Source organism: Hemitrygon akajei, chromosome 17 (assembly GCF_048418815.1).
Source record: "Hemitrygon akajei chromosome 17, sHemAka1.3, whole genome shotgun sequence".
NCBI classification, from domain to species: Eukaryota; Metazoa; Chordata; class Chondrichthyes; order Myliobatiformes; family Dasyatidae; genus Hemitrygon; species Hemitrygon akajei.
The window spans coordinates 54,554,497-54,582,449 of record NC_133140.1 but is presented as its reverse complement, the minus strand read 5'-3'; the positions used below and the strand labels follow the sequence as shown (position 1 = coordinate 54,582,449).

The 27,953-nt window shown below is 39.2% G+C and overlaps 1 protein-coding gene across 1 annotated transcript in view; it reads right to left on the bottom strand.

Moving 5' to 3' along the window:
• tdrd12 (tudor domain containing 12) overlaps positions 1–27,953 on the bottom strand; it is a 151,414-nt gene that overhangs the window by 44,598 nt on the left and 78,863 nt on the right. The window contains exons 17-24 of the mRNA XM_073069663.1: positions 27,391–27,508; positions 26,212–26,351; positions 20,686–20,888; positions 17,219–17,321; positions 14,375–14,589; positions 11,868–12,078; positions 11,042–11,134; positions 8,532–8,704 (exon numbers count right to left, since the gene is read on the bottom strand). Coding sequence (XP_072925764.1) covers positions 8,532–8,704; positions 11,042–11,134; positions 11,868–12,078; positions 14,375–14,589; positions 17,219–17,321; positions 20,686–20,888; positions 26,212–26,351; positions 27,391–27,508 — 1,256 coding nt within the window. The remainder of the gene's footprint in view (positions 1–8,531; positions 8,705–11,041; positions 11,135–11,867; positions 12,079–14,374; positions 14,590–17,218; positions 17,322–20,685; positions 20,889–26,211; positions 26,352–27,390; positions 27,509–27,953) is intronic.

Sequence of the window (27,953 nt, the reverse complement as noted above, 5' to 3'; positions counted from 1 at the left end):
CCTACCTGGCATCCTTACTTTTCTGAGCAAATGTAAAGAAGGTAAAGCAATAAATCAACTGTGGAAAAAAAAACTACTGATAGTTTCTTGCTTTTTCTGTCTGAAGCCTCTGCTTGTTGAAACTTCAAAGAGTCAAAGCCTCAAAATCCTCGCTCTAACACTGTCCACTCCAATGATGCCTGCTCCACTTGCCCCTGCCTTATTTTACTTAGCTGATTGCTGACTGGTGTTATGATACCAGCCCCCTCCTTTGTGAGAATTGCAAGAGCCCTAGTGAAAGGGGGGTCAATGACCCGAGAGAGAGCAAGAGAGAGAGACAGGCTGAATGGACACAGGAAATGGAAAGACAGCGACGTGCTGGATACCGCATTCCACTGGGACAAAAGCTGGTGACTGTGGCATTGTTCTCAGGAGACACCTGGGAACTGCAGACGTGCCAACTCGCAGGGACATTGTAAAGCCCTCGGGCAAAGTGGGCTGGTTGAGAGAGAGATTGCATCACCTGCAACCTGATTGACACCTGAGATCCCGTGAGGCAGTATAAAGAAGGGTCTGAAAGAGGACGACCCTCAGACGCACCAAGGAGACACCAAGAAGCACGATAACGCTTCCCGTGGGAACGGGAAGCCATTTTGAAATAAGCCACGTGCGTTAAATTCCGAATGCGGGGTTTGTGGCTGGAACCAACGGAAGAGCGCTTTTAACTAACAACGGGGAAGATCGCTCCCCTGATTCCACGGATGTAAACGGCAAGTTTTTCCGTTTTATCTCTCTCTCTCTCCAACACGTGAAACCAAAAGAGAAAAGCCTGCAGACTTCAGAGTGACTCTTTATATTTCCAATTGGACTCAGTATTATATACCCTAGACAACGAAAGAGCTTATTTCTGAGTGATTATTAATGTACCTGCGTTTTAGATTGAGTATTGACGCATGTTATCTGAATGTTTGTATTAACCTTAATTTTTGTGCCCCTTTATTAATAAAACTTTTGAAAATAGTAGCATCCGACTCAGCTGATCCATCTATCTTTGCTGGTAAGTTACCTGGTTACGGGGTTTTCGTAACAAGTGGGGTTCTCGTCTCGGGATTTGACACCAAAAAGGGGGAGGTCAGTCAATCGGGATTGTAAGTCAAAAAAAATAATAATTTGGATCTGGTACGCAGGTAGCCAGACAGAAAAACCAGCAAAGATGGATGTGTCGGAATTTAGGAGAAACCCGACGGTAGAGGCGCTAGGGAAGGCTACAAAATCAGACTTAGTAAGTTTGGCGCAGGCCTTAGACCTCACAGCGGTGAAGCCAGCAATGAAAAAGCAGGAAGTGCTAAGGGTCATACAACAGCATTACGTTGGGAAGAAGGTGTTTACAGCTGAGGATTTGGAAAATATTCCCGAAAGGAGATTAGTGAGTGGGACAAATCAGGCAGAGTTGGAGAAAGCAAGGCTGGAACATGAGTTTAAAATAAAGCAGCTAGAAATAGACGCAGCTCAGAAGGCTGCAGAGAGAGAAGCCGAGAGAGCCGAGAGGGAAAGAGAGCAGGTGTTCAAACTAAAGCAGCTAGAAGCAGAAGAGAGAGAGAAACAGAGGAACTATGAATTGGAGCTGGACAGGCGGAAACAAGAGCGAAGAACTCAAGGGGGAGAGAAAGAGGGGTTTGATATTAGTCGGGCGTTGAGGTTGGTCCCCCCGTTCGAGGAGACGGATGTTGATAGTTATTTCTTGCTCTTTGAAAAGGTGGCAGAGAATCAGCAGTGGCCCAGAGAGCAATGGGTGGCGTTGTTACAAAGTGTGTTACGAGGAAAAGCACAGCGGGTATATGCCGCGCTGCCCACAGAAAGGGACGGGAATTATGATCAAGTAAAGGAGGCCATTCTCCGAGGTTACGAGTTAGTACCTGAGGCGTATAGACAAAGGTTCCGAAATTTAAAAAGAGGGTGGAATCAAACGTATACCGAGCTAGCCCATGAGAAGGGTGTGCTCTTGAATCGTTGGTGCACAGCTGAAAAGGTGGCCGAGGACTATGGGCGTCTCAGGGAGCTAGTTTTGATTGAGGAATTTAAAAGTTGCGTTCCGGAAGAGATCCGAATGTATTTAAGTGAGAGGACGAATCAGTCCATCTCAGAGATGGCTAGGCTCGCAGATGAATATGCCCTAACCCACAAGACAAAGTTTTCCTCGCCAAAAAGTTACCCGAGAGACCGTCGGAATGGTAGGGACAGTCCGCCGGCTAAGGGAGAAACTCCACCGGGAGCTAGCACAAAAAGTGAGGATAACAGACAGGAAACCTGGAGATCTCCTGGTTTAAACTGTTTTAATTGTGGAAAGGTGGGACATATTGCATCAAAGTGCTTTGCTCTGAGAAAGGAGCCAGAGAGGGAGAGAGCAGCGATCCCTATCGGGCGTGCAGTGGTAATCAGGACGTTGACAAGAGGGCCCCAGGTAGATGGAGTACCGGAGGGGCGGGAGACATTTAGTTCCGAAGGAACCGTGTCTTTGAGGGAAGGGGACCCCCCCATCCCTGTACGAATTTGGAGAGACACGGGGGCGGAACTATCGTTAATTAGCCGTAATGTGTTAAATTTCGGCCCTCGGACGGGGGAGGTTGCCCTGAGAGGAATCGGGAACCAGATCACGGTCGTGCCTTTGCATAGGGTCTTTCTCGATTGCGAGTTGGTGTCGGGACCTGTGGAGCTAGGAGTCCTGCCGGAGTTACCGGGGGAGGGCGTGGACCTCCTGTTGGGTAATGACCTCGCGGGTGGGAAGATGGGAACCGCCCTGATAGTTGAGGCCCCGCCCCTAGAGTCCCAAAGCTATCGCGCATGCGCGGTCACACGCAGCCTGTCCAGAAAAGCAGTGAGCAGTTTAAATCGGGCCAGCAGTAATCTGGCCAAGATGTTTTTACCGACCCTGTACCATGAGGGTTCCGAGGGTGGTAAAACAGAAAGCAGTAAAGTAAAGGGGGGTAAGGGAGAGGAAATAGCCCTGCCCTTAGTGAAGAGAAAGGTCCTAGAGGTAGGAACTAAAGTTGAGAAACGGATAAAGTTGTTAAAATGTCCAGAGTTGGACATGGTTAATCTGTCTGGTTTGGCAGAATTGTTTGAAGAAGTTCAGAGTTCTAAAGGTGTTCTCGATGGTCTCGAGAGTGAAATGAGGGCAGTCTTAGAGAGGAAGGGTATCCTTGCTGTGGAGAAGTCAGCTGAAATGGCCGAGGAGGTTGTTTCAGCTCGCAGGGTTGCGCCTTCCCCAACGGGGGGCTGCCTAGAGAGTAACTGGAAGGATCGGGGGACGTTAGAATTTGAAAAAGGTACGGGTGTTGAGAGCCTGGAAGGGGCCAATGTCCCGTTTGAGTGTGTCCAAGATGGGGGCGCACGTGGTGCTGAACCTGGTAACAGAGCTCAGGGGAAGTCTGAGGTGTTTGATTCAGGGGGACGGGGCGGCCGTCTTTGTGGATCAGATAGGGTTGGTTCAGTAGGAAAAGGGTTAACCTTGGTAACCGTGGGAAGTGTGAGTTCCACGGTGTTTGTATTCGAGAGTGGGGCCAAGGTTAATGCCGAATTTAAGGGGGGAATGAGGATTGTTATTGAAGGAAACGGAAAGTCTGTAGTTCCCAAGTCGAAGGAAGAAATTTTAAACCTGGCAGATCGCTCACAGAGTGAGTCGGGAAATAGCGGGGCCCCCCACTCTATTGTTACGCCAGGGTGGGGTGTGAAGAGGTTGCATTCGAAATGCTACCTGAAAGAGGAGTTGGAATTAAAAACAAATAGCCTGAAGGGTCTTGACAGTTTGGGGCATGGTGTTGAAAAAATAGCCCCGATGAACGAGGCGGGCGGGAGTTCACCACGCCAAATTACTCAAAGTCCCAACGGGGGGACTCGCCAGAAAAGAGGTGACGGTTAATGGGGATGCCATTTTTTTTAAACAGCAAAGCAGGTTTTACGGGTTGCGCCAAAGCCTGTGAATAATAAAGACAGACCTTTGGAGACCTGCCGGCGAAGTAAACCGACCGAAACGATTAGTATTCGCATAAACTTTTGTAGATGCACCTAAGCTAAGATCACACCTCCTTAGTTATGTTGCTGAAGAAAGCAAATAAATAAGCTGGTTATTGAGATGAAGTCTGATGTTACAAGACTTTAGTACGGTACGCAATGTTAAGATATTAAATAAAGGGACACTGTAATTGTTAACTGTTTAGATGCTGACTTGAATGTATAACTGTATTACTCTTTAGTGAAAAGAAAAGCTTCTGTATTGTGTTAGATTCAAAATTTCTGTAAGACTGTACCACTCTGGGTTTTAACCGCTGGTAAAAACCTTTTTAAGAGGGGAGGTGTTATGATACCAGCCCCCTCCTTTGTGAGAATTGCAAGAGCCCTAGTGAAAGGGGGGTCAATGACCCGAGAGAGAGCAAGAGAGAGAGACAGGCTGAATGGACACAGGAAATGGAAAGACAGCGACGTGCTGGATACCGCATTCCACTGGGACAAAAGCTGGTGACTGTGGCATTGTTCTCAGGAGACACCTGGGAACTGCAGACGTGCCAACTCGCAGGGACATTGTAAAGCCCTCGGGCAAAGTGGGCTGGTTGAGAGAGAGATTGCATCACCTGCAACCTGATTGACACCTGAGATCCCGTGAGGCAGTATAAAGAAGGGTCTGAAAGAGGACGACCCTCAGACGCACCAAGGAGACACCAAGAAGCACGATAACGCTTCCCGTGGGAACGGGAAGCCATTTTGAAATAAGCCACGTGCGTTAAATTCCGAATGCGGGGTTTGTGGCTGGAACCAACGGAAGAGCGCTTTTAACTAACAACGGGGAAGATCGCTCCCCTGATTCCACGGATGTAAACGGCAAGTTTTTCCGTTTTATCTCTCTCTCTCTCCAACACGTGAAACCAAAAGAGAAAAGCCTGCAGACTTCAGAGTGACTCTTTATATTTCCAATTGGACTCAGTATTATATACCCTAGACAACGAAAGAGCTTATTTCTGAGTGATTATTAATGTACCTGCGTTTTAGATTGAGTATTGACGCATGTTATCTGAATGTTTGTATTAACCTTAATTTTTGTGCCCCTTTATTAATAAAACTTTTGAAAATAGTAGCATCCGACTCAGCTGATCCATCTATCTTTGCTGGTAAGTTACCTGGTTACGGGGTTTTCGTAACACTGGCCTCTTCAAAACACCAAACTGCCACGAGTCGATGCCTTATGTACTCAATTGGCAAGCCTAAGTGAGCCTCGTCTTCTCACACTTCAGATCTCCGATTAGTCACTGCTCAAAAATCAGTAAGTGTTGGACAGCAAGTTAATGTGTCTCATGGCAGACCTTGTCCCACCTATCCTACTCTCATCCCATAGCCTTATTAGACCCATAAACCTTTGATCCATTCCTATCAAAGTACATGTTAAAATGTCTTTTAAACATTGTGATTGTATCTACCTCTATCCCTTCCTCCAGGAGACTGCTGCATTTAACCACCACCTTCTGTACAAACCTTTCCCCTCACCTTTTTCCCCTTTCACCTCAAACCTATGTCCTCGAGTTTTAGACTCCCTGATCATAGAAAAAAGAGACTATGCCCCTCAATTTTATAAACTTACATCAGGTCACCCTCTTGCATAAGAATAACATTAACCTACCAATTTCTGTATATCAATAAAGCTTCCATTCCAGGCAAATACATGGTGAAACTCGTCTTTACTGTCACTATTGCTACCATATCATTCTTGTAGTGTGATGATCAGAACTAGACACAATACTTCAGTTATACCGGTGTCCAATAAGAACATAGTAAACTGTTTCAATGACCATCATCCAGCAGCTGTGCTGAAGTGTTTTGAGAAGTTGGTCAAGAAACCTCTGCCTGAGGAGCGATTTAGATCTGCTCCAATCTGCCTACTATCACAACAGATACTATTTCTTTGGCTCTTCATACAGCCCTGGAACATCCGGACAGTGAAGATGCATATATCAGGAAGCTCTTCAATTGAGTATCGCTCAGCATTCAACACTACCATCCCCTTGAAACTAATCAATAAGCTCCATGATCTAGGCCTCAATATCTCCTTGTGCAACTGAATCCTTGAATTCTTCACTTGCAGTCCAGATTGGCAATAATAGCTCCTCTACAATCACGTTCAGCACAGATTCACCACAAGGCTGTGTGCTTAGCCATTTAGTCTACACGCTTTATACTTATGACTGTGAGGCTAAGTACAGCTCCACTACCATATTTAAGTTTGTTGATGACACCACTGTTGTTGGTCACATAAAAATGTGGCCAACAAATTGGCATATAGGAGGGAGATTGAAAACCTCATCGAAGGGGACCACAAGCACGTCTCACTCAACACCAGCAAAACCAAAGGACAGATTATTTATCACAGGAGAAAGAAACTGGAGGTCCATGAGCCAATCCTCATTAGGGGATTGGAGGTGGAAAGAGTCATTAACTTTAAATTCCTTGGCATTATCATTTCAGAGGATCTGTCTGGGGCCAAGTTCATCTACTTCCTTAGACATTTGCATAGAATAGGCATATCATCTAAAACTTTGATAAACTTCTGTAGATGCACAGAGTTTTCTGACTGGTTGCATCATGGACTGGATATGGCCAATACCCAAGATCCAAGAATGGAAAAGCCTGCGAAAAGTAGTGAATATGTATAACCCAGTCAATCACATCGAGCCCCACCATTGAAAACATCTAAAAGAAGCACTGCTACAAGAAAGCAGCATCCATCATCAAGGACTCCACCATCCTAACCAAGCTCTCTTCTTGCTGCTGCCATTGGGAACGAGGCAGAGGAGCCTTAGGCTCCACACAACCAGGTTATTACCCTTTAATTACCAGGCTCCTGAACCAGCATGGATAACTTCACTCACCTCAACACTGAAGTGATTCACTATGGACTCACTTACAAGGACTACACAACTCATGTTCTCAGTATTTATCTATTTATTATTGTTATCTGCTTTTTTTGTATTTGCAGTTAGTCTTCTTTTGTGCATTGTTTGTCAGTCTTTATGTGTAGCTTTTCATTGATGCTGTTGTATTTCTTTGTAATACTGTGGATGCCTGGAAGAAAATGAATCTCAGGATAGTATATGGAAACATATACATACTTAGATAATAAATCTTCTTTGAACTTTGGAGTGGTAACTGACCACTGTTTCGTATAGTTACAACATGACATCCTAATACTTAGACTCAGTGCCATAGCTTATGAAGGCAAGCAAGTCAAATACTTTCCTCAATACCCTATCCACCACAATTACCATTTTTGAGAGCTGTAACTCAGCACTCTAAGATCCCTTTGTGCACCTCCTGACCACCACCTTCTGCCTCCTATCACCAAGCAAATGTCGGATCCAATTTACCAAACACACATTAGATCCAGTATGGCCTAACCTATTGACCAAGCTTACCGTGCAGGTCTTTGTCAAAAGCCTTTCTGAAGTCTACACGTACCTCACTGAATTCATTAATTTTCTTTGTCATCTCCTCAACCAAAATATAAGACACAAAATGATGGAAATATTCATCAGTTCAGGCTGCATTTGTGAGATGAATAACAGAGCTAATATCTCATAATGAGAAGAGATTCTGTAGATGCTAGAAAGCTAGAGTATCACGCACAAATTGCTGGAGGAACTCAGCAAGTCAGGCAGCATCAACAGAGAGGAATAAACAGTTGATGTTTCAGGCCAAAAACCTTCTTCAGGACTGCAAGGAGGAAGAAGACAGAATAAGAATGTGAAGGGAAGGGAAAGAGTACAAGCTGGCAGGTGATAAGTAAAAAAAGGTTGGGGGAGGGAGAAGATGGATGAGTGTGTGGAGAGAGAGGAAGAAGTGAGAGGTAGAAAAGTTAAAGTGCTGTTGAGGGAGTCTGATGGGAGAAGAGAGTGTGCCATGGGAGTAAAGAATTGGGGGGGGGGCCAGAGGTTGAAGTCTGAAGGGGTTTCAGACTGAAAGTTCAGTAATTTACCTTTCCACAGATGCCACTTGACCCACTCAATTATTGTCTGATAGACCCAAGTCTAAGGCCCAATCTGCAACTCTACCATTTCCTGCAACTATCACCAACCAACTGGACAAGACAGGCGCAATGTATTTTCCTTTATGGAAAAGTGCAATGCCCTTTTAAAATTTATACTGACAGGCTCAGCACCACAAAATGCAATTATATCCCACTGTAATACTCAAATCATGCCCACTTGGAAGTACTTGAATTTCCAGGCAGTACTACTGAGACAACTGAATATACAGTACACCTTTCACAACCAAATGACTGATAAAATCCTTACTAGCTTACCTTTGGTAAATCTAAACACATTTTGCTGAAGCAGTCCATCAGATGTCTTAGGGTGCCAGATTCAGTCCAGAATACAAATTACATTTAACACTGCAGAAGTTTTAAAATGCTGAATGGAAAATTTGATCCCCCATGTCAAATTACATGGTTATAATTAATTGTAAAACTGATAAATTCAACTAGATTGATCGAGTATTTAGTCACTTACTTCTTCTGGGGTGAATCTTTATCTCGAATTATAAATCCAGCTGCCCTGCAGAGGTCTTTTAGCCTTTCAATGTGCTCCAGATTATCAGTTCCATAACCAGAATTCATGATTTCTGAGCGAATGTTATAGTCAAATATTGTGGTTTTCAAATCAGGCAATTTAGTCAGATGTACCTTAATGAGAAATAATAGAATCAACAAAACTTATGCCAAGTAGATGATAAGACCATAAGACACAAGAGTAGAATTAGGCCATGGCTGATCCCAGATCCTATTCAACATTATACACCTGCCTTCTTGCCATATCCTTTGATACTCCGACCAATCAGGAAACTATTAACTTCAGTTTTAAATATACCCTTGGACTTGCTCCACCATGGTCCTTACCTCTGTTCTAAAAGGTTGCACCTCAATTTTGAGCCCCTGCCCACTAGTTCTGGATACCCCCACCATAGGAAACATCTTCTCCACATGCACCTTAACTAATCCTTTCAACATTTAGTGTGACTCAAACTGTAAATTAATCTTCTGGGAGTTATATATGAGGACTCCCAAGTACCTTTGCACCTATCTGCCAGTTTTGTTAGTTTTAATACCAAGTTAAAATACTATGTCATCTTTAACTGTGTTATGGTTACCTGTTATATTGATCACATCTTCCAAACATGTGCACAAAATTTCCTTGCATTTGTCAAACACTTCTTGTCTCAAATTTCCCACTAATTATAAAGGCAATATATACATTATGTAAATATTTATTCTTATTACTTAATTGTCAAGAGTTGCCTGTCAAAGTATACTTGTATGTTTTATATATTTAAAAAATCTGCATGATATCAACTTTATTACTTTAATTCTGATAAAAACATGGAGTGAGCCTTTATCTTTAATTGCTGCAGTCTTCCTGGTAAATATCCACAATATATTGGAAAATAATTTTAGGGCTTAGATCCAGTGAGAATAAAGGATCAGCATGCACTTCCAAATCAAATAGTTACATTCCTATGTGCCCACTACCCTTGTTCTTTTCACAGATAATCTGAGGTTTGGGAAAAGTTTTTGAAGCAATCTATGGAAATGAATACATTTTGCATTTAGTACATTGATTAGGCCATGGTGTCTCAGGGAAAGATACGGTGAATGTATAGTGAAATGTTGACAAGTCTTTACTAGAATGTTTAACTCAGAGTGAATCAAAGTACTGACGGAAATAATATACCATTTGTCCTCCTAATTGCATGTTTGGCCTGCTGTTTAAAAATATAACCGTCCTTTTGAACAACAATATTCACATTCACTCATGATTTAACAAATATTCTGTTCATCTAAGTGGATGCCCTCGAATTTTATCATGCTATATTCCATTTACTAAGTTCTTACTACTTACTTTGTTTGTCCGTATTCCCTTAAAGTCTTTTTGCATCCTCCTCCATTCTCACAATTCCAACTAGGTTAGTAACACTAATAAACATGCAAGTATAACACTTAAAGTGACAGATTTTGAATCATTGTGGCCAAAAAGCATCAATTTCTGCAGTAACCTTCATATTCACAAACTTCCCAACCTGAGAAGAATCTGTTTATTCCCACTCTTTGCTTTCTCTTTGACAACCGATTCTTGGTCTATATTGGTACGTTTCCCTCAATTACATGTGCTCAAATCTTATTTATAACCAACTTTGTGGGAACTTATAAAAAGCCTTCCAGTAATCCAAATACACCACATTTACTTGCTTTTTCTTACCTATGCCACTAGTCACACCTTCATAGAAGTCTAGTAGATTAGTCAAACATGATTTTCCTCTCATGTATCCATGTCATTTTTGTTCAATACTACTTTATCTTTTTAAGGTGAACTTTTACTATATTCTTCATTAAAAAATTTAGTACGTTCTCTACTATTCATGTTAAGCAAACTTGTTGGTGATTACCTCCAATCCACAGGAATAGCTTTAGAGTCTAAAGAATTTTGGAGAAAGATAACTAAAGCATTCATAGTTCTGATAGCCTTGGGTTTTATCCGCTTTCAAGCTCACCAACTTCACGTGCTATTTGTTGAGTAATATTTATTTCAATTCCTCATTCTCGCTAAACTCTTGCTTCATTTTGCTTATTATACATCTCTTTAATATTAATTATCCATTCAACTGTCTTTCAACACCTGATAGGTCTAACAATTTCATACCAATTTATGATTCTCAATAATTACATTTTCTATTAAACTAATGAAGTAAAAGGTATTCATAAAAACACAAAATGCTGGCAGAACTCAGCAGGCCAGACAGCATCTATGGGAGGAGGTAGTGACAATGTTTTGGGCCGAAACGTTGTCACTACCTCCTCCCATAGATGCTGTCTGGCCTGCTGAGTTCTGCCAGCATTTTGTGTTTTTATTTATTTCCAGCATCTGCAGATTCACTCGTGTTGCCTTTAAAAGGTATTCAACTTGACATGAGTCCTCCATTTTAACTCTAAGCACCTAGAACAACACAGTTAATTTCTAATTCTTACCACAGGGTTTAGCCATAAAGTATTACCAAGAGCAAGGGCAATTTTAGCTTCATGTGGTTTATTGATGATCTTTTGTTGAATAAATCTCGATACCTGTTTAAATCCAACAGAAGTTTTTTGTTAAAACCAATTTATACTACTGGATACTTCAACTTACTCCATACAGGTTATTTAATAAGCTAAATTAAAAATCCCTCTTTAACAACATGCTTTGGATTTAATTTTTCATTTTCAAAGACAACAGTTACATTTTACAATATAATGAAAAGTAGCTAGGATATGGGGAAAGATTCAATTTTCAATTGATTATAAATCAATGGATAACAGTGCTAAAAGTCAAAATGTGACAGAAGATAAACTATCATGAAGTTCTACACTGACAACTCCTCCAGGACCTCCCACATCCCAAAGATGAACGGGTTAGTAGGTTAATTAATCACATGTGGGTAATTGGGTGGTGTGGGCTTGTTAAGCCAGAGGAATAATGAAAAAGAAACTATTTTCCAGTCCATTCGGCTTGCTTGAAACAATAAACAAGGCAATTAATGCACACATATCAATTCTACATGACTGTCAAAAGAGGATCTTTTATTTGCTTAACAAATCAGATGTACTTTACAGAGAATTCAGTGGAATGAAGGACTTCACATTCATGAACATGCTGTTATTAAGTTATGTTACAAGATTCACATTTTACAAACCATACAGACACATTATTACCAGGCACTACTTTCTACCAAAATCAGTGAACATGATGCTTGGAACATCTCATGAAAACTAATATATCAAACTGCAGTTTATCAGACTACAAAATTGTTCTTTTTACCTGTGGATTCCAATTGTTTTCATGGTCAATAGGTTTCACATTGCATACGATAAATTCAACAATCTGTGGTGGTAGAACTTGGAACTTGGTAGGGAGCTCAAGAAGATCTTTTTGCATTACATGTCCAATTTGACCACTGTCGATGTATTTCACTTCTGCACTACGAAGAACTGAACTTCTATCTTTCTGTGGTAATGCTATTAATTGCACCCTTGGAAAATAACAAAATAAGCAATGAAGAAAATGTAAATGTTCCGAACAAACATTTTAATTGGAATTGAAATCAGGAATAAAACTGCTGGAATCTGAGTAAAAACAGAAATACTAGTAGATCAAGCAGCATATCTGGAGAGACAAACAAGTTTCATGTTTCATTTCATGGCCTTTTAACAAAACAAGGAAAAGATGAAAATCAGATATGTTTGAAGTTGCAAAGAAGGGTGAGAGATGGAGATGGGGAAAAGACTGGAGAGAACGAATAATACGAGCAATACACAAACTGCTGGAGGAACTCAGCAGGCCAGGCATCATCTATGGAAAAGAGTAAGCAAACAACGTTTTGGGCCTCTGGCATCTATGGAAATGAGTAAACAGTCGATGCTTTGGGCTGAGATCTTTTATCAGGATTTACAAAGGGTTCTGATGAAGGGTCTCGGCCTAAAACGTCGGCTGTTTATTCTTTGCCATAGATGCTGCCTGGCCTGCTGAGTTCCTCCATCATTTTGTATGTGCTGCTTGGATTTCCAGCATCAACAAATTGTCTTGTCTAAATGAATAATACATATGGTGTTTGTGGAAGTTAGGTCATAACCTGGTGGTAATTTATATCATTTAAATTATTTTGTTTTTACACAATCATAGATATTTCCTATTCTCCCCCTAATCCCCTTATCTGAGTCTTGATTTCTTACTCTTCCTTCTTCAGATGAAAAGCCCCAAGCTGGACTTTTAACTGTTTCTCTTCAGAGATGTTTTGTGACAGTTGAACATTTCCAGCATTTCTGTTTAATTCATTCTATATACTTATTAGTTTCAGAGAGACAGTGACAGAGGAATTACTTTTATTCCTTATTTATGGGACATTTGTAATGAAATTTTCATAAGCCAGTGCTATACATTAACACTTTATGCCAGCATCATATTTTCTGTAATACTGTTATTTCAGAATTCTTTTCTTTAGGTGGGACATCATGAAACACATGGGTGAATTTATCATTTTTAAGCTAGATTTTCCCCCTTCATTTTTAAACGTTTTAATTATAATTAATTAGGCTCATAGGCAAAGATTTATTTTCAACATCAAGCCCTACTGTCAGAATCCAATTCCTTTTGATTTAAAGGATTTAGCAGACCCTTATATTATGGTCTGGCTTCAAGCTCATCAATCTAAAAGATTTTGTAATTTTGTTCCTCCACTTGTATGCTCTTCACTAGCTCTTCACTTTGCTTCATTTACTTGACCCCTGATTTTGCAAACCTCCATTTCTATCCTCTTTCAAACACCGTTCATTAATCCAATGGGAGATGTTTTTATTATGAAGGACTGATCTTTGTGATGCTTTATAATAAATTTTGTATATATAAGAATTAAACTTTACATATAGGACAAATGCAAGGTATTAAACTTTTAACTGTCTACAACTCAAATGGTTTTTTATTTCCTCAAACCTTAATATGGTGCATTAGCTTTAATTGCATTATAACAATTGTTCAATAAAATGCATAAAATCTGACCCTGTTTTTTATTTAGCATCATTTTATGGAGATTAGCTGAATGTCCCAATTGTACTTACCACAGGAAAACACTCATTTACCATGAATGAATATCAAAATGAACAACTTTGCAGAGATCCCTTGGAAAACATCGCTGCCATTTATCACAATAAGGAACTAATTTCTCCATAAGGCTCTATTAGACTATATATAGCACTTTTCTGATCAGCAATTTACTTATTATTGTATTTTAACACATCCACTTTTAGATTTCACAATGTGTGTCAATTCCTATTATTAGTTTTGCATAGTTCACAATTAGCTATTGTCTGCACATAATTAATAACTTGTTTGTCTAAACTTCAAGGGCAAGAATGAAGTATATCAAAGGACCCAATGCAGACAATAAACCCAAGGCCTCATTGCTCTGGACAATAAAGGAATTCCACTGGTGAATGAAAACTCTGTTCCTAGACGCAAGTAGTTCCAAAGCATATGTCTGCAAACGATTCAGAATTAGACATTTGGTCCCAATTTTTAACTTCAAATAATAAACAATAGTGCAGCTATGCAAACCAAATATGCAGAGCTATTGGTTAATAAATTAATTTATTAATCTTAATTTTTGAATTACATTAAAATATTATGTTCAGCTGCCATAATTTTGATACTTTTCCCCAAAAGATCCTCGTGGTACAACTTCTATCTGAAATATTGTATTACAAAGCTGTCAATATTATCATACTTATTATAATAAAAAATTTACTAATAACTATAAACATTTCCCACTATACCTGCAGTATTTTTTTTCCTTGAGTGCATACAGGGAAAACACTTTTAATTGCTTCACTGATTTCCTGTGATTTTCTTCCATGTAGTATTCAGTCATGTCTTCCAGAAGTCTTAGATAACTGTCTTCCACTGAAGTAGGAGAATCCCCCCATTTTTTTCTTGTATGGATTATTCGACCATAATAACAGGAAGCATTATTGACATATGTTGGAATTATCTAGAGAAGTTTCAAATCCATCCACATACAAGTTATTTTATTATTAAATACCCTGCATAATTATTAATTCTGTCTCACTACAATGCCTACAAAGTATTGCAATATTGCAATCAACTGATCTTTTGCATCAATCACATAAAATATAGTTAAGTCTATCTGAACACAACAATTGAGTCAAGTTTGTAGCCACAGGTACAAAGACAGTAGATGATGGATGTGGAAATTGGGAAATTTAGGAATCTATCTTCTATCAGAGTTTTTCTCATTTGTGATTTTCTAGACAACAATTTCTCTACCAGAGAACCACTGGGCATTTCACGTTGCAGTGTCATTAAGTCATAATTTTCCCTTATATGGTGTAATGATTTGTTGTATGCTACATTGTTTCGGCTAAAAAAAAAACATTAAATTTTTCTCTAGTTTTATTTCTGAACCTCTTAGCCATTAATGAACAAACTTAGCTGAAAATAACATTAATTTCCTGCTACCAGAGCAGGTCTGAGGTAGGTATCCTGTGCCAAGTGATTCAACTTCTAACACCCCCAAGTATTCCCATCATCAATAAAGACAGAAGCCAGAAACGTGATAATATAGCATCCAATCTGGATGAGCTCAACTCCAATAACATCCAAGAAAGTCAACAACATCGAAAACAAAGCAGTCAACCATATTAGGTTGATATTCTCCAGCATATGTATAGTAACACACTACCCCCATCCCCAGTATTATGACCATAGTGTGAACAATCAAAACAATGCAATGAAGTCACTTGACCAGGCTACTTTGACAACATCTTCCAAATCCACAATGTCTACCACCAAGATCAAAGTCAAGAGATGCATGAGAACTTCATTCTTTGCAGGTATCTGATACTGACATCTTGAAACACTCCTTTGCTGCAACCCCCAAAACATTGTATTTGGAGTAACAAAATTTGATGAATGAACACAATGGGTCAAGCAGCACATATCGAGGGTGGGGTGGCAGGGGGAGAAAAGAAATCAGTTTTTGGGTAAAAACACTGGATCTGGACTGAGAGTGGAGAGGGATGCAACCCAGATTATAGGGTAGTGATGATAAGAGATAGAGAAGGGGTAAAAGATGACAGACATATAGACCCAGTTAAAGGGAGTGGAGACAGGTACATGGATGATAAAAGGGAATGTCAAGGGTACCAGTGCTAGAATCTGATAAGGATGGCTATTATGAGAACACTTAGGGGAAGAAGTGAAGGACAGAAGGAACCCCAGATGGGGGAGATGGGGGAGATGTGGGTAAAATGTAAGGGTAGTTGGTAGATTAAACCGGTGGGTGTAGAGCAAAGGGAACAAAATTTCTAGGACCAGAGATAGATCAGAAAGAGAGGGTGGTTAGGGAAGGGGGGAATAAACACAAGGATGTAAGGTTTACATGAAATTGAAAAGCTCAGTGTTAATACTGAACTAGCTAGATGGAATAGGGTATTGTTAAACAAACACACAAGATCTTAAACCACACTAGAATATACACCAGTAACTTGAAGAGAATATTGCAAAATTTAACATTTGAACATCTGTTATTTATAAAGGAGCAAATTAAGTTGGAATAGCAGAAACATCTAGTATCAAATGAGTTGAGATTAGTGATCTGGACTGTTAGATAGAAGTTTTGAACCTTAAAAAGTAGATAAACTTGTTTTTAAATGGTTTAGTGATTTTCTGGCAAATTTATTGATACATTACCTAAATTACAATGGTAAGTGGAGATCAAAATTACTTAAACTTTCTACCATATCCCTCAAAAGCTCCACCCATCTGTAAACCTAACCTAATCCAGCCCTCTGATCTCAACTTGTTCGATAACGGCTTTTAAATTCATGCGTACTATGTTAGATTTAAATAATTTAGAAGATTTGCAGATCTTTGGCCATCAATACAAAATTGTATGGAACTTGTCTACCTACTAATGCTAGGTCAGTTGTGTAAATAAATTTGAAGAAACCCTAATTCAGTACATATTGATAATCTTTGCAAGTAATTTCAAGTTTCTTTTCTCCCAAATAATTCCCCATAACGCAGTAACACATCGCCAAATCAAAGAGAATGTAATTTGTTTTAATTCCCTATAAAGTTGTATTCTGAAGGCTGATAAGTACTTCTTCTCCCCTACCCAACTGTATTAAACAAATATTTATTGTGTTCTGAAGTAATGAACCAATGGATGGGATCTTAATTCTCCAAGGAGACTGAAGCACTGTGCGTCTTTATTCAAGACTTAACGGATATAAAAGAAAAACCTGGATTTGCAACTTTGGAGATGGGGAGGGCCACACTGATCACAGGAAATCCATTCTGTGGTGACATTGAAATATGGTCCACACATAAAACTCATTAAATCACATCCTAGTTAGATTGCATGTATATGGGTTACTAATTATTAGCTTCCAACTGGATTAAATGAAGCTGTTGTACAAATTAGACATAACCTATAATATTACTGTGATTACCAAATACAATTGTTTAGTGGAAATAACCTTCACATTCCTAATTTCTGAAGGAGAAAACTGAATGAAGTAATAAGAAGATAAAATCTTGTCCTTAAGAAATAAATTTTAAAAATAAGTGCTGAAGTAAATCACATAGAAAGTTACCTCAACATATCCACTAGAAGGCAACCTCTTTTCATCTGAAATATATCGTGGTTTGTCCACATTTGCATGAATTTTATGACGACTTCCACAAGTTTTAATGTCCCTGAAATGCACATTAACACATTAAATTAAAACTTTGCCATAATGTTGCTTATCTGATAATCAAGTATGATTGTAATATAAAAATTCTTTTACACATCCCCTTAATGTATAAGCATAAAAAATAATTTGAAGGTGTTTTTGAAAGTGCTTACAGTTACTTTGATACATGTTAATTCATTTTCTATCCTTTACTGAACTACTCTTGTTTTAAGAACAGACCCACATTACTGAATATTGGAAGATGTACAAGAGATTAATAAAACCCTTTTTTTCCCTGTAGAAATTTTATGTTGTCTAACTCCACAACATGAAAACTGATTGAAAGTTAAACAAAGGAGCTGAGATCCATCATTCAATTTTTACTTTAAGCGAAATGCACACATATCATGTGGTGGTGTGATGATGTATGCCAGTTATGTACTTTTTAAACATATAACAATGAATTATTCAAACAAAGAATGCTTATGAACAGCAACACACACAAAATGCTGGTGGAACACAGCAGGTCAGGCAGCATCTATAGGGAGAAGCGCTGTTGATGTTTCGGGTCGAGACGCTTCATCAGGATTAACTGAAAGGAAAGATAGTAAGAGATTTGAAAGTAGGAGGGGGAGGGGAAAATGTGAAATGATAGGAGAAGACCAGAGGGGGTGGGGTGAAGCTGAGAGCCAGAAAGGTGATTGGCAAAAGGGACACAGAGCTAGAGAAAGGAAAGGATCATGGGACGGGAGGCCTAGGGAGAAAGAAAGGGGGAGGGGAGCACCAGAGGGAGATGGAGAACAGGCAGTGATGGGCAGAAAGAGAGAATAAAAGAGGAGGGGGGAAAAGCTAAATATATCAGGGATGGGGTAAGAAGGGGAGGAGGGGCATTAGCAGAAGTTAGAGAAGTCAATGTTCATGCCATCAGGTTGGAGGCTACCCAGCCAGTATATAAGGTGTTGTTCCTCCAACCTGAGTGTGGCTTCATCTTGACAGTACAGGAGGACATGGATAGGCATATCAGAATGGGAATGGGATGTGGAATTAAAATGTGTGGCCACTGGGAGATCCTGCTTTCTCTGGCGGACAGAGCGCAAGTGTTCAGCGAAACGGTTCCCAGTCTGCGTCGGGTCTTTTCAGCGAAACGGTCATGGCCTCCTCTACCGTCAAGATGAAGCCAAGGTTACCCAGTCCTGCATCATGCTCTTTGTTATCATATTTTTCATCAACACCATGCAGTTGAGTACTCTATTTTGAAACTGCAAGTTGACTTTTAAGCTTTTTCTCTTCTCTGTGCAGTCCATTTATTTTTGTCTACCTAACATGCTCTTAATACGTGTCCTAGTTTGTTGCATTTTCAGCAAGTTTCACCTTTAAATTTGCATTGGTCTGCCACAACGGTAACATAATTTGTTCGGCCAGGCTGATTTCTGTTTAGGCATTGCAATTATGTTCACACTCATCACTTTAATTCCTGACTGCAAACATGTGTCAAAATACTGCTCAATTCACTCAGTATATATGAGCCAGTTATCTATTTTGCAGTAGATTGTGTCAATCTTTCTGAAGTAGCCAGTCATTTCCACTTACTTATTTATTATCGTCCGGTACTCAATACATTTAGCCTTGTCAATTTATTGGCATTTAGCATTGAATAGGCTCTTCAAGCCGAGCTCCCAACAATCCTCCAATTTAATCCTAGCTAATCACGGGGTAATTTACAATGTCCAATTAATCTAACAACTGCTATGCCTTTGGACTGTGGGTCAAAGAGCACTGAGAGGAAACTCACGAGGTCACAGAAAGCACATACAAACTCCTTACATGCAGCAACGAGAATTGAAACAGGGTCATCTGTACTGTAAAGCACTGTGCTAACTATAACATTACTGTGTCACCAATGTTATGTTTTGTAACTCCAAAACATAAAAACTAATTGAAAGGAAAACAAGGGAGCCGAGAGATGCAATTCTTAGTTTCTATTTTACTTTAAGTGAGGCATGCACTTATTATGTGGTAGAGTAATGATGTATGTCATTTATATACTTTTACATATAATCCTCGATGAATTATTTGAGCAAAGAATGCTTAATCAACATGTAAGATTACTCAAATACTGAAATATTAAATCTAGAAGTCTCATTTTGAAAATAAACATATCATACATTAGCTCTTCCATTTGATATTGTATTACTGTTGAATTACAACACTGGCACACCACATGGGTGTGTGCTAAGCCCACTGCTCTACTCTCTCTGCACGCATGACTGTGTGGCTAGGCACAGCTCAAATGCTGTCTATAAATTTGCTGACAACACAACTATTGTTGGCAGAATTTCAGATGGTGACAAGAGGGTGCACAGGAGTGAGATATATCAGCTAGTTGAGTGGTGTCGTAGCAACAACTTTATAATGTCAGTAAGACCAAAGAACTGATTGTGGACTTCAGAAAAGCTAAGACCAGGGAATACACACTATTATCATAGAGAGATCAGAATGGAAAGAGTGAGCAATTTCAAGTTCCTGGGTGTCAACATCTCTGAGGATCTATCCTGGCCCCAACATATTGATGCAGCTACAAAGAAGGCACAACAGCAGCTATACTTAATTAGTTTTAGGAGATTAGAGACATTCACAAATACAAATCTCTACAGATGTACAGATAACTAGTTATATTACCAGTAGAGGAGGGGGGGGGGGGGGGCTAATGTACAGAATCAAAATTAGCTGAAGAGAGTTTTAAGCTTAGTCAGCTCCATCATGGGCACTAGCCCCCACAGCATCCTGGACATCTTCAAGGAGCAAAGCCTCAAAAAAGTGACATCTATCATTAAGAGCCTCCATCACCCAGGACTTGCCCTGTTCTCATTCTACCATCAGCAAAAGAGGTACAAGAGCTTGAAGGCATACACTCAATATTTCAGGAACAGCTTCTTCCCCTCTGCCATCTGATTGTTGAATGGACATTGAACCCATGAACACTACCTTGTACCTCACTACTGCTTCTTAATTTTTATTTTTGCACTACTTATTTAATTTAACATACACGCTGTAATTCACAGTTTTTAAAAATCTTTTATTATGTATTGCATTGTATTGCTGACACAGGACAACAAATTTCACAACATATGCTGATGATATTAACCCTAATTCTGAATTAAAATTAGGTCATACTTAGTCATATAATGGTCAATGCATAGACAGCAGAAACCATGTAATGTTAACCAATTCACTTATTAACCTTTCATAGAACAAAAGATATATTGGATTATCTTGATATCGCTCTCCAAAGAGCAAAATACAGCCTCATTACTGTAGCACCCAAAGACATTTACCCCAATTTTTTTCATTGACAAAAGGAAAATAGTGTTAAATAAATTTCTTACCTGCAAATTCCATAGGCTTTAAGGTATTTACATAAATATTCATCACAGCAAATGTCATCTTTGTCATTCATATCAGAAATGAATTTATACAGTTCAGTAGGGATGTTAGCTTCTGCTCTTTCCAGGTAGTGCAGAAAGGAGATCATCTGAGGTACATTTTTGTCAGTCATTATTATGATCGACTGACTTTGAGGAGTTGATTCCTAGTGTTAAAGAGAGCATTTTTATATCACAATTAGAAGAGTCTAATTTGAGTTGAAGGTTCTAAACATACCTCTAGCTTGGCCTACATCAGGATAAATAAAAATGCATGAGACAAAAATACCCCCCTCCAAAATAATCTGAATTAAATTCATATCAATCCCTCACAGTTTCTCCACAACCATTTCCTTCTTCCAAAGGATAATCCACAGACAGTAGTTAACTTAGCTACCAAAAATAAGAATCTCAGTAAAAACCAAGGTAACATTATTTGGATCTTTCAAGGCAATTTCTAAGCAGTAATTATGATGTTAAAACATGGAAATTAAGTGCAGTAGTATAACATTTGAAATATAAATTCAAATTTATTAAATAATCAATAAATAAATAGACAATCTGGGCCCTAGCAGGCAATAAGATCAATATTAGGGATACAATTTGTTGTAAATGCATTAATCTATGCCAGTATGTTAAGAGGTATAGAGTAGTCAGCCAACACCTTTTCCCCAATGTGGCTATGATTATTATGAGAGGACATAATATTAAGGTAATTGACGGAACGTATAGGGAGGATGTTAGAATATACATTCAGTGATAACTGCATGGAACATACAGCCAGTGATGGTGGTAGAGACATACATGAAAGAAAAATGGAGAGTAGTAAGGGAGTGAAAGGTTAAATTGACCTTTGTGTCATTAAAAGATTTACACAACTCATGAGCCAAAGATACATGCTGCGCTGTACTGTTCTCTGTTCTTTTGTAACAATGATGTTGGAAGTAGAAAATTGAAGATAATTTCTACTTTTCTTTATGACTATTGATCTAAAATAGATAAGTAAGTGATGCAAAATTTAAAATTGATGATGTGCAGTGGACTTTATGAGAATGACCTATATGGTTGTTCAGGCACTGTCCTCATTTTACCATGAACACAGGATTAACCATAGTTAAGCAATTGATAAAAAAACATTAGATATAGGAGTAGAATTTGGCTAATCAGCCCATGATTCTATTCTACCATTCAATTAAGACTTCATTTTTCTTAATCCCTTTCTCCCATCCTCTCCCCCTAACCCTTAACCCTGTGATCTGGGACAAGATAGGTCATATAATCTTGGTGCCTTCATGGCAGACTGATGAAATGCTAGCCTAGTGCTGGTGCAGCACAGGACTATTTGAATGCTAAACAGCATAAAACAGAGATAAATGATATCATAATCAAAGAATCACACTATTCCTTTCCAATGTTACCATATTTGAACTTGAACAATGATGAACAATTAAATAGCTTATGCCTGAAGAGACTCAAAAAGTATTTCCATTCTCAATGCTGGTAGGGGGCAGCATGTGAATGCTAATGATAAAGGTGAAAGACTCACAAATCATGGTAAACCAGAAATGCTTCTTAAGGGAAAGATAGGGAATAAGATTAAGATTAAAGATAGGGAATAAATACTGGCCTTGCCTTTAATGCCAGAAGTCTGATAAGTAGAAAAAAAATCACTAGGTCTTAATCTTGAAACTGCTACCGAAAAGCACTGTGGAAGGCGCGCTCACAAACACCTCCAAGAAGTGGTACATCACCACTTCCTCATGGGAATCAGGAATGAGATTAAATCCAGACTCTGTCAGTGATGCCACATTCCATGAACGAATGTAAACAAAACTGAATATATCGTGATCTTAATCGTGAGATTACTGACAAAAGCAGCCTGTGGAATGGAATGATGACTCTCACGTGCCTCAACAAATACCTGCATAGATAACCAACGAAGTGAACAATTTTCATGATTATATTTTGGAATTAATCTCCCCACATACTCATTCTAAGAGGAGCAGAAGGCTAGTAAGCAATGTCTTAATTTTGGAAATAATTTGATCAAGAAATACCAGTATACAATTTATTTTCCAAAAATTAACCTGGTGTCATGTAGAAGATATAATCTAAGGAGTGGCAGAGGAAAGTATTTTTTTAAAACACTTAATCTAGCTGAAGAAGAGTGAAGCATAACAGACAAATTGCAGATACTCCTGGTACTGGCTGGTGTTAATTATTAAAAGATTACATAATCTATGGAATTACAAGACCTTTGTGGACAAATTTCACTGTACGCTTCAATGTAGATGTGACAAATAAAGCAAATATTGTTAATTTTCATCTTATTTCATGTTGATGGTTTCCATACAGCTAGCTGTGTTTGTGGAGAACCTGAAAGAATTCTTACTCTTCAGAAACCACAAGCATATGTTGGTTTGTCGTAAGTATGAGTTTGGGAAATTTCCATTAAGAACATGAATTGTCCAATGCCCAAGGGGTAGTGGGGTGGAGATTATGTCTCTACCAAAGGAAGTGTAAGGTGTTCCTTTCTTCCACTAGCCTGCAGTTTACTTTTGGACAAGGTATAACACCTGTTTAGCTCCCTGATCAGGATCATTTGAAGCCATAGGAGCAGGTGGTGGATGGTTGTATAAGCAGCTCGTGCACATCACAAGTCCTGATTATGTGACCACTAACATCAGGAAGAAATCTCTGAACAGTATAGAAACACAGAAAACCTACAGCACAATACAGAACATTCAGCCACAATGCTGTGCCAAACATGTACTTACTTCAGAAATTACCTAAGGTTACTCATAGCCCTCTATTTTTCTAAGCTCCATGTACCTATCCAGGAATCTCCTAAAAGACCTTATCGTATCTGCCTCCTCCACCATCGTCAGCAGCTCATTTCACACACTCACCACTCTCTGTGTCAAAAACTTAACCCTGACATCTCCTCTGTACCTCCTTCCAAGCACGTTAAAACTGTTCTTTCTCGTGTTAGCTATTTCAGCCCTGGGAAAAAGCCTATGACCATCCACTCGATCAATGCCTCATCATGTTATACACCTCTATCAGGTCTCCTCTCATCCTCCGACGCTCCAAGGAGAAAAGGCCAAGTTCACTCAACCTATTCTCATAAGGCCTGCTCCCCAATTCAGGCAACATCCTTGTAAATCTCCTCTGCACCCTTTCTATAGTTTCCACATCCTTCCTGTAATGAGATGACCAGAACTGAGCACAGTATTCCAAGTGGGGTCTGACCAGGGTCCTATCTACCTGTAACACTACCTCTCGGCTCTTAAACTCAATCCCACGATTGATGAAGGCCAATGCACCATATGCCTTCTTAACCAGAGTCTACCTGCAAGGCAGCTTTGAGTGTTCTATGGACTCAGACCCCAAGATCCCCCTGATACTCCACACTGCCAAGAGTCTTACCATTAATACTACATTCTGCTATCATATTTGACCTACCAAAATGAACCACCTCACACTTATCTGGGTTGAACTCCACCTGCCACTTCTCAGCCCAGTTTTGCATCGTATCAATGTCCCGCTGTAACCTCTGACAGGCCTCCACACTAACCACAACACCCCCAACCTTTGTGTCAGCAGTAAATTTACTAACTCATCCCTCCACTTCCTCATCCAGGTCATTTATAAAAATCACAAAGAGTAGGGGTCCCAGAACAGATCCCTGAGGCACACCACTGGTCACCAACCTCCATGCAGAATATGACCTGTCTACAACCACTCTTTGCCTTCTGTGGGCAAGCCAATTCTGGACCCACAAAGCAATGTCCCCTTGGATCCCATGCCTCCTTACTTTCTCAATAAGACTTGCATGGGGGTACCTTGTCACCTGCCTAGCTGAAATCCATACACACATCTACTGCTCTACCTTCATCAAAGTGTTTAGTCATATCCTCAAAAAATTCAACCAGGCTCGTAAGGCATAACCTGCATTTGACAAAGCCATGCCGACTATTCCTAATCATATTATGCCTCTCCAAATGTTCATTAAATCCTGCCTCTCAGGATCTTTTCCATCAAGTTACTAACCACTGAAGTAAGACCCACTGGTCTATAATTCCTGGGCTATCTCTACTCCCTTTCTTGAATAAGGGAACAATATCTGCAACTCTCCAATACTTCGGAACCTCTCCCATCCCCAATGATGATGTAAAGTTCATTGCCAGAGGCTCAGCAATCTCCTCCCTTTCCTCCTATAGTAGCCTGGGGTGCTATTTGTCTGGTCCCAGAGACTTATCTAACTTGATGCTTTTCAAAAGCTCCAGCACATCCTCTTTCTTAATGTCTATATGCTCAAGCTTTTCAATCCACTGTAAGTCATCTCTACAATCGCCAAGATCCTTTTCCGTAGTGAATACTCAAGCAAAGTATTCATTGTTCCTTTTCCACTGTCACACTTGTTTGGTCCTATTCTCTCATGTCTTATCCTCTTGCTCTTCACATACTTGTAGAATGCCTTGGGGTTTTCTTTAATCCACGAAGGCCTTCTCATGGGCCCTTCTGGCTCTCCTAGTTTCATTCTTAAGCTCCTTCTTGCTAGCCTTATAATCTTCTAGATCTCTATCATTACCTAGTTTTTTGAACCTTTAGTAAGCTTTTCTTTCCTTCTTGACAAGATTTTCAACAGCCTTTGTACACCACAGTTCCTGTACCCTACCATCCTTTCTGTCTCATTGGAACGTACCTATGCAGAACGCCATGCAAATATCCCCTGAACATTTTCACATTTCTCCTGTACATTTCCCTGAGATAATCTGTTTCCAATTTATGCTTCCAAATTCCTGCCTGATAGCTTCATATTTCCTCTTTCTCCAATTAAACGCTTTCCTAACTTGTCTGTTCCTATCCCTCTCCAATGCTATGGTAAAGGAGATAGAATTGTGATCACTATCTCCAGTATGGCTGCAGTCACCCAACTTGTAAAGGCAGTTCCCAGAAGACAGCAATGCCAAATCACTTCTGCACAAAAACTTGCCTAGAACTATTATAGTCATAGACCATGATCGCCTGTGTCATATGTTAAGGCACATGATGATGATAATAACGATGATGAATGCAAGGTTGATTTTTGAAAGTTTGCATAAAGTGACATTTGGCACAATTGTTGCAAGATGTCAGAGAAATCAAATTATAGTTAACGTTATTTGAATAGAAACCAACATGGAATTAGATAGATCAAATTAGAGATTCAACAACGCAAGCAGCATTGTTTAGCTCCTTACATGCCAAAACATATTGTGGTACCAGACAATCTGAAGTATTAATTCTACTTTCACAATTATACCTTTATAGAATATTTTTCTAGCTGAAATACATCGAAGGTTTAAAAGTCAGCGACAACTAGCACTCAAAGAAAAAAAGACACAGCATCCAACATGTACATGTAAAACTGAACTGCCTCATGATAAGAGTTAAACAATAATAAAATCTGCAAATAATTATGTTTTTTCTTAAAATTCACAATACCTTTACAATCAGATTATTAAAATTGTCAACCATACAACACAGACGAGCTCCAAATATTTTGTGAGATGGAGGAAAACCATAATGGATTACACAGGTGGCATCTGTAATTCTCAGAACTGGGAGGCACTCATCTGTTGTAACTGTTAGGGAAATAAATATTTAAAACAAAATTTTATTCACTATTTATGAATATACTGGAATATTTATGAATATACTGGAAAATATATGGTATAGTATTACACAAAGATTTCTGCCTGCACACTGGTTAAGCCACAGCTGGAATACTTAATATATTTTTGGTTGCCCCACTACTGGAAGAATGTTGAGGCTTTGGAGAGGATGGAGAAGAAATTCACCAGGAGGCCGCCTGGTTTAGAGGGCATGTGTTATCACAAGAGGCTGGATAAACTTGGGTTGTTTTCTCGGCAGCACTGGAGGCTGGAATGAGATCCGATCGAGGTTTACAAGATTATGAGAGGCGTAGATAGAGTGGTCAGAGTATCTGTTTCCCAGGGTTGAAATGACTAATACCAGAGGGCATGCATTGAACGTGAGAGGGGGCAAGTTCAAAAGGGATGCGAGGGGCAAGTTTTTTTACTCAGAGTGGTGGATGCCTGGAATGCACTGCCTGGTATGGTGGTACAGGCAAGTACATTGGAGGTTTTTAAGAGATGTTTGGACAGACAGGCACATGGATGTGAAGAAGATGGAGGGATATGGACATGGTCTGCGTAGAAGGGATTAATGTATGGGTGCTTTTGACTTGCATTTTAGCTAGTTTAGCAGAATATATTGTGGGCCAAATGGCTTGTTCCTGTGCTGACTGTTCTATGGATCCTATGGAATATAATCTGTAAATCTTGTGGATGGGTAATATCCTGGCATAGCAAAGATGACAAAAATTTTCATTTTATCATTACTGTATATACAATACACTTCCAAGATAATAAGTACCAAACAAGAAAGCATCATCTTTTAAATGTTTAAGTTTCATTGCATTTCATGGGAAAACTTGATGGAATGCTGAAATAAAAGTGTTACTTCAAATTTATTTCTGTTCGAGTGAAAAGATTAATATTTTAAAACTTATTGGACATAGCAAAGACCAATTAGAGCCAACCATTCTTATTTATGGTCATGTTTTCTGGAAATTAGCACAGATAGAATAAACTTACATACCTAATATGACATGTGTGCCAGGGCTGAATTTATTATTCCACTGTTCTACTACTTGGCTTAAGTGCAAGTTCATTCCTTCATGGGCTTTTATGCAAAAATTTGAATTGCTGTCCAAAGCCTAGAAGAAAGTTGTGAACTCAAGTAATGAATTTAAGTGCAAGTATATTTAAATTATGCAGTGGCCCAGAAATTCACTCACATGCAAACATCCTAAACATGGCAATTCAGCACTGAAAATTCACAAATTTCAAGCACATTCAGCTAGCAGGCTAAATGAGATTATTTACTTTGCGTATTTATTAGTAAAAATATGCCCCAAGATATTCTGAAATTCATTACAATATTTTTTGAAAAAAATCAAAGCCAACATTTGACAAAAAAAAGATGGTGGTTGAAAGGAAATGAAATAAACCCACATTGCAATGAATGTGCTAAAGGAAAAGGCAACATCACCTAATTAGTTTATGCTCATACCGCCTGACTGGTATCCTCTAATTATGTCCTTTTGTTAATTTTCATCTTCCATAAGTAAAGAGAAGGTTCTTGGGAAATTGAAAGGTCTA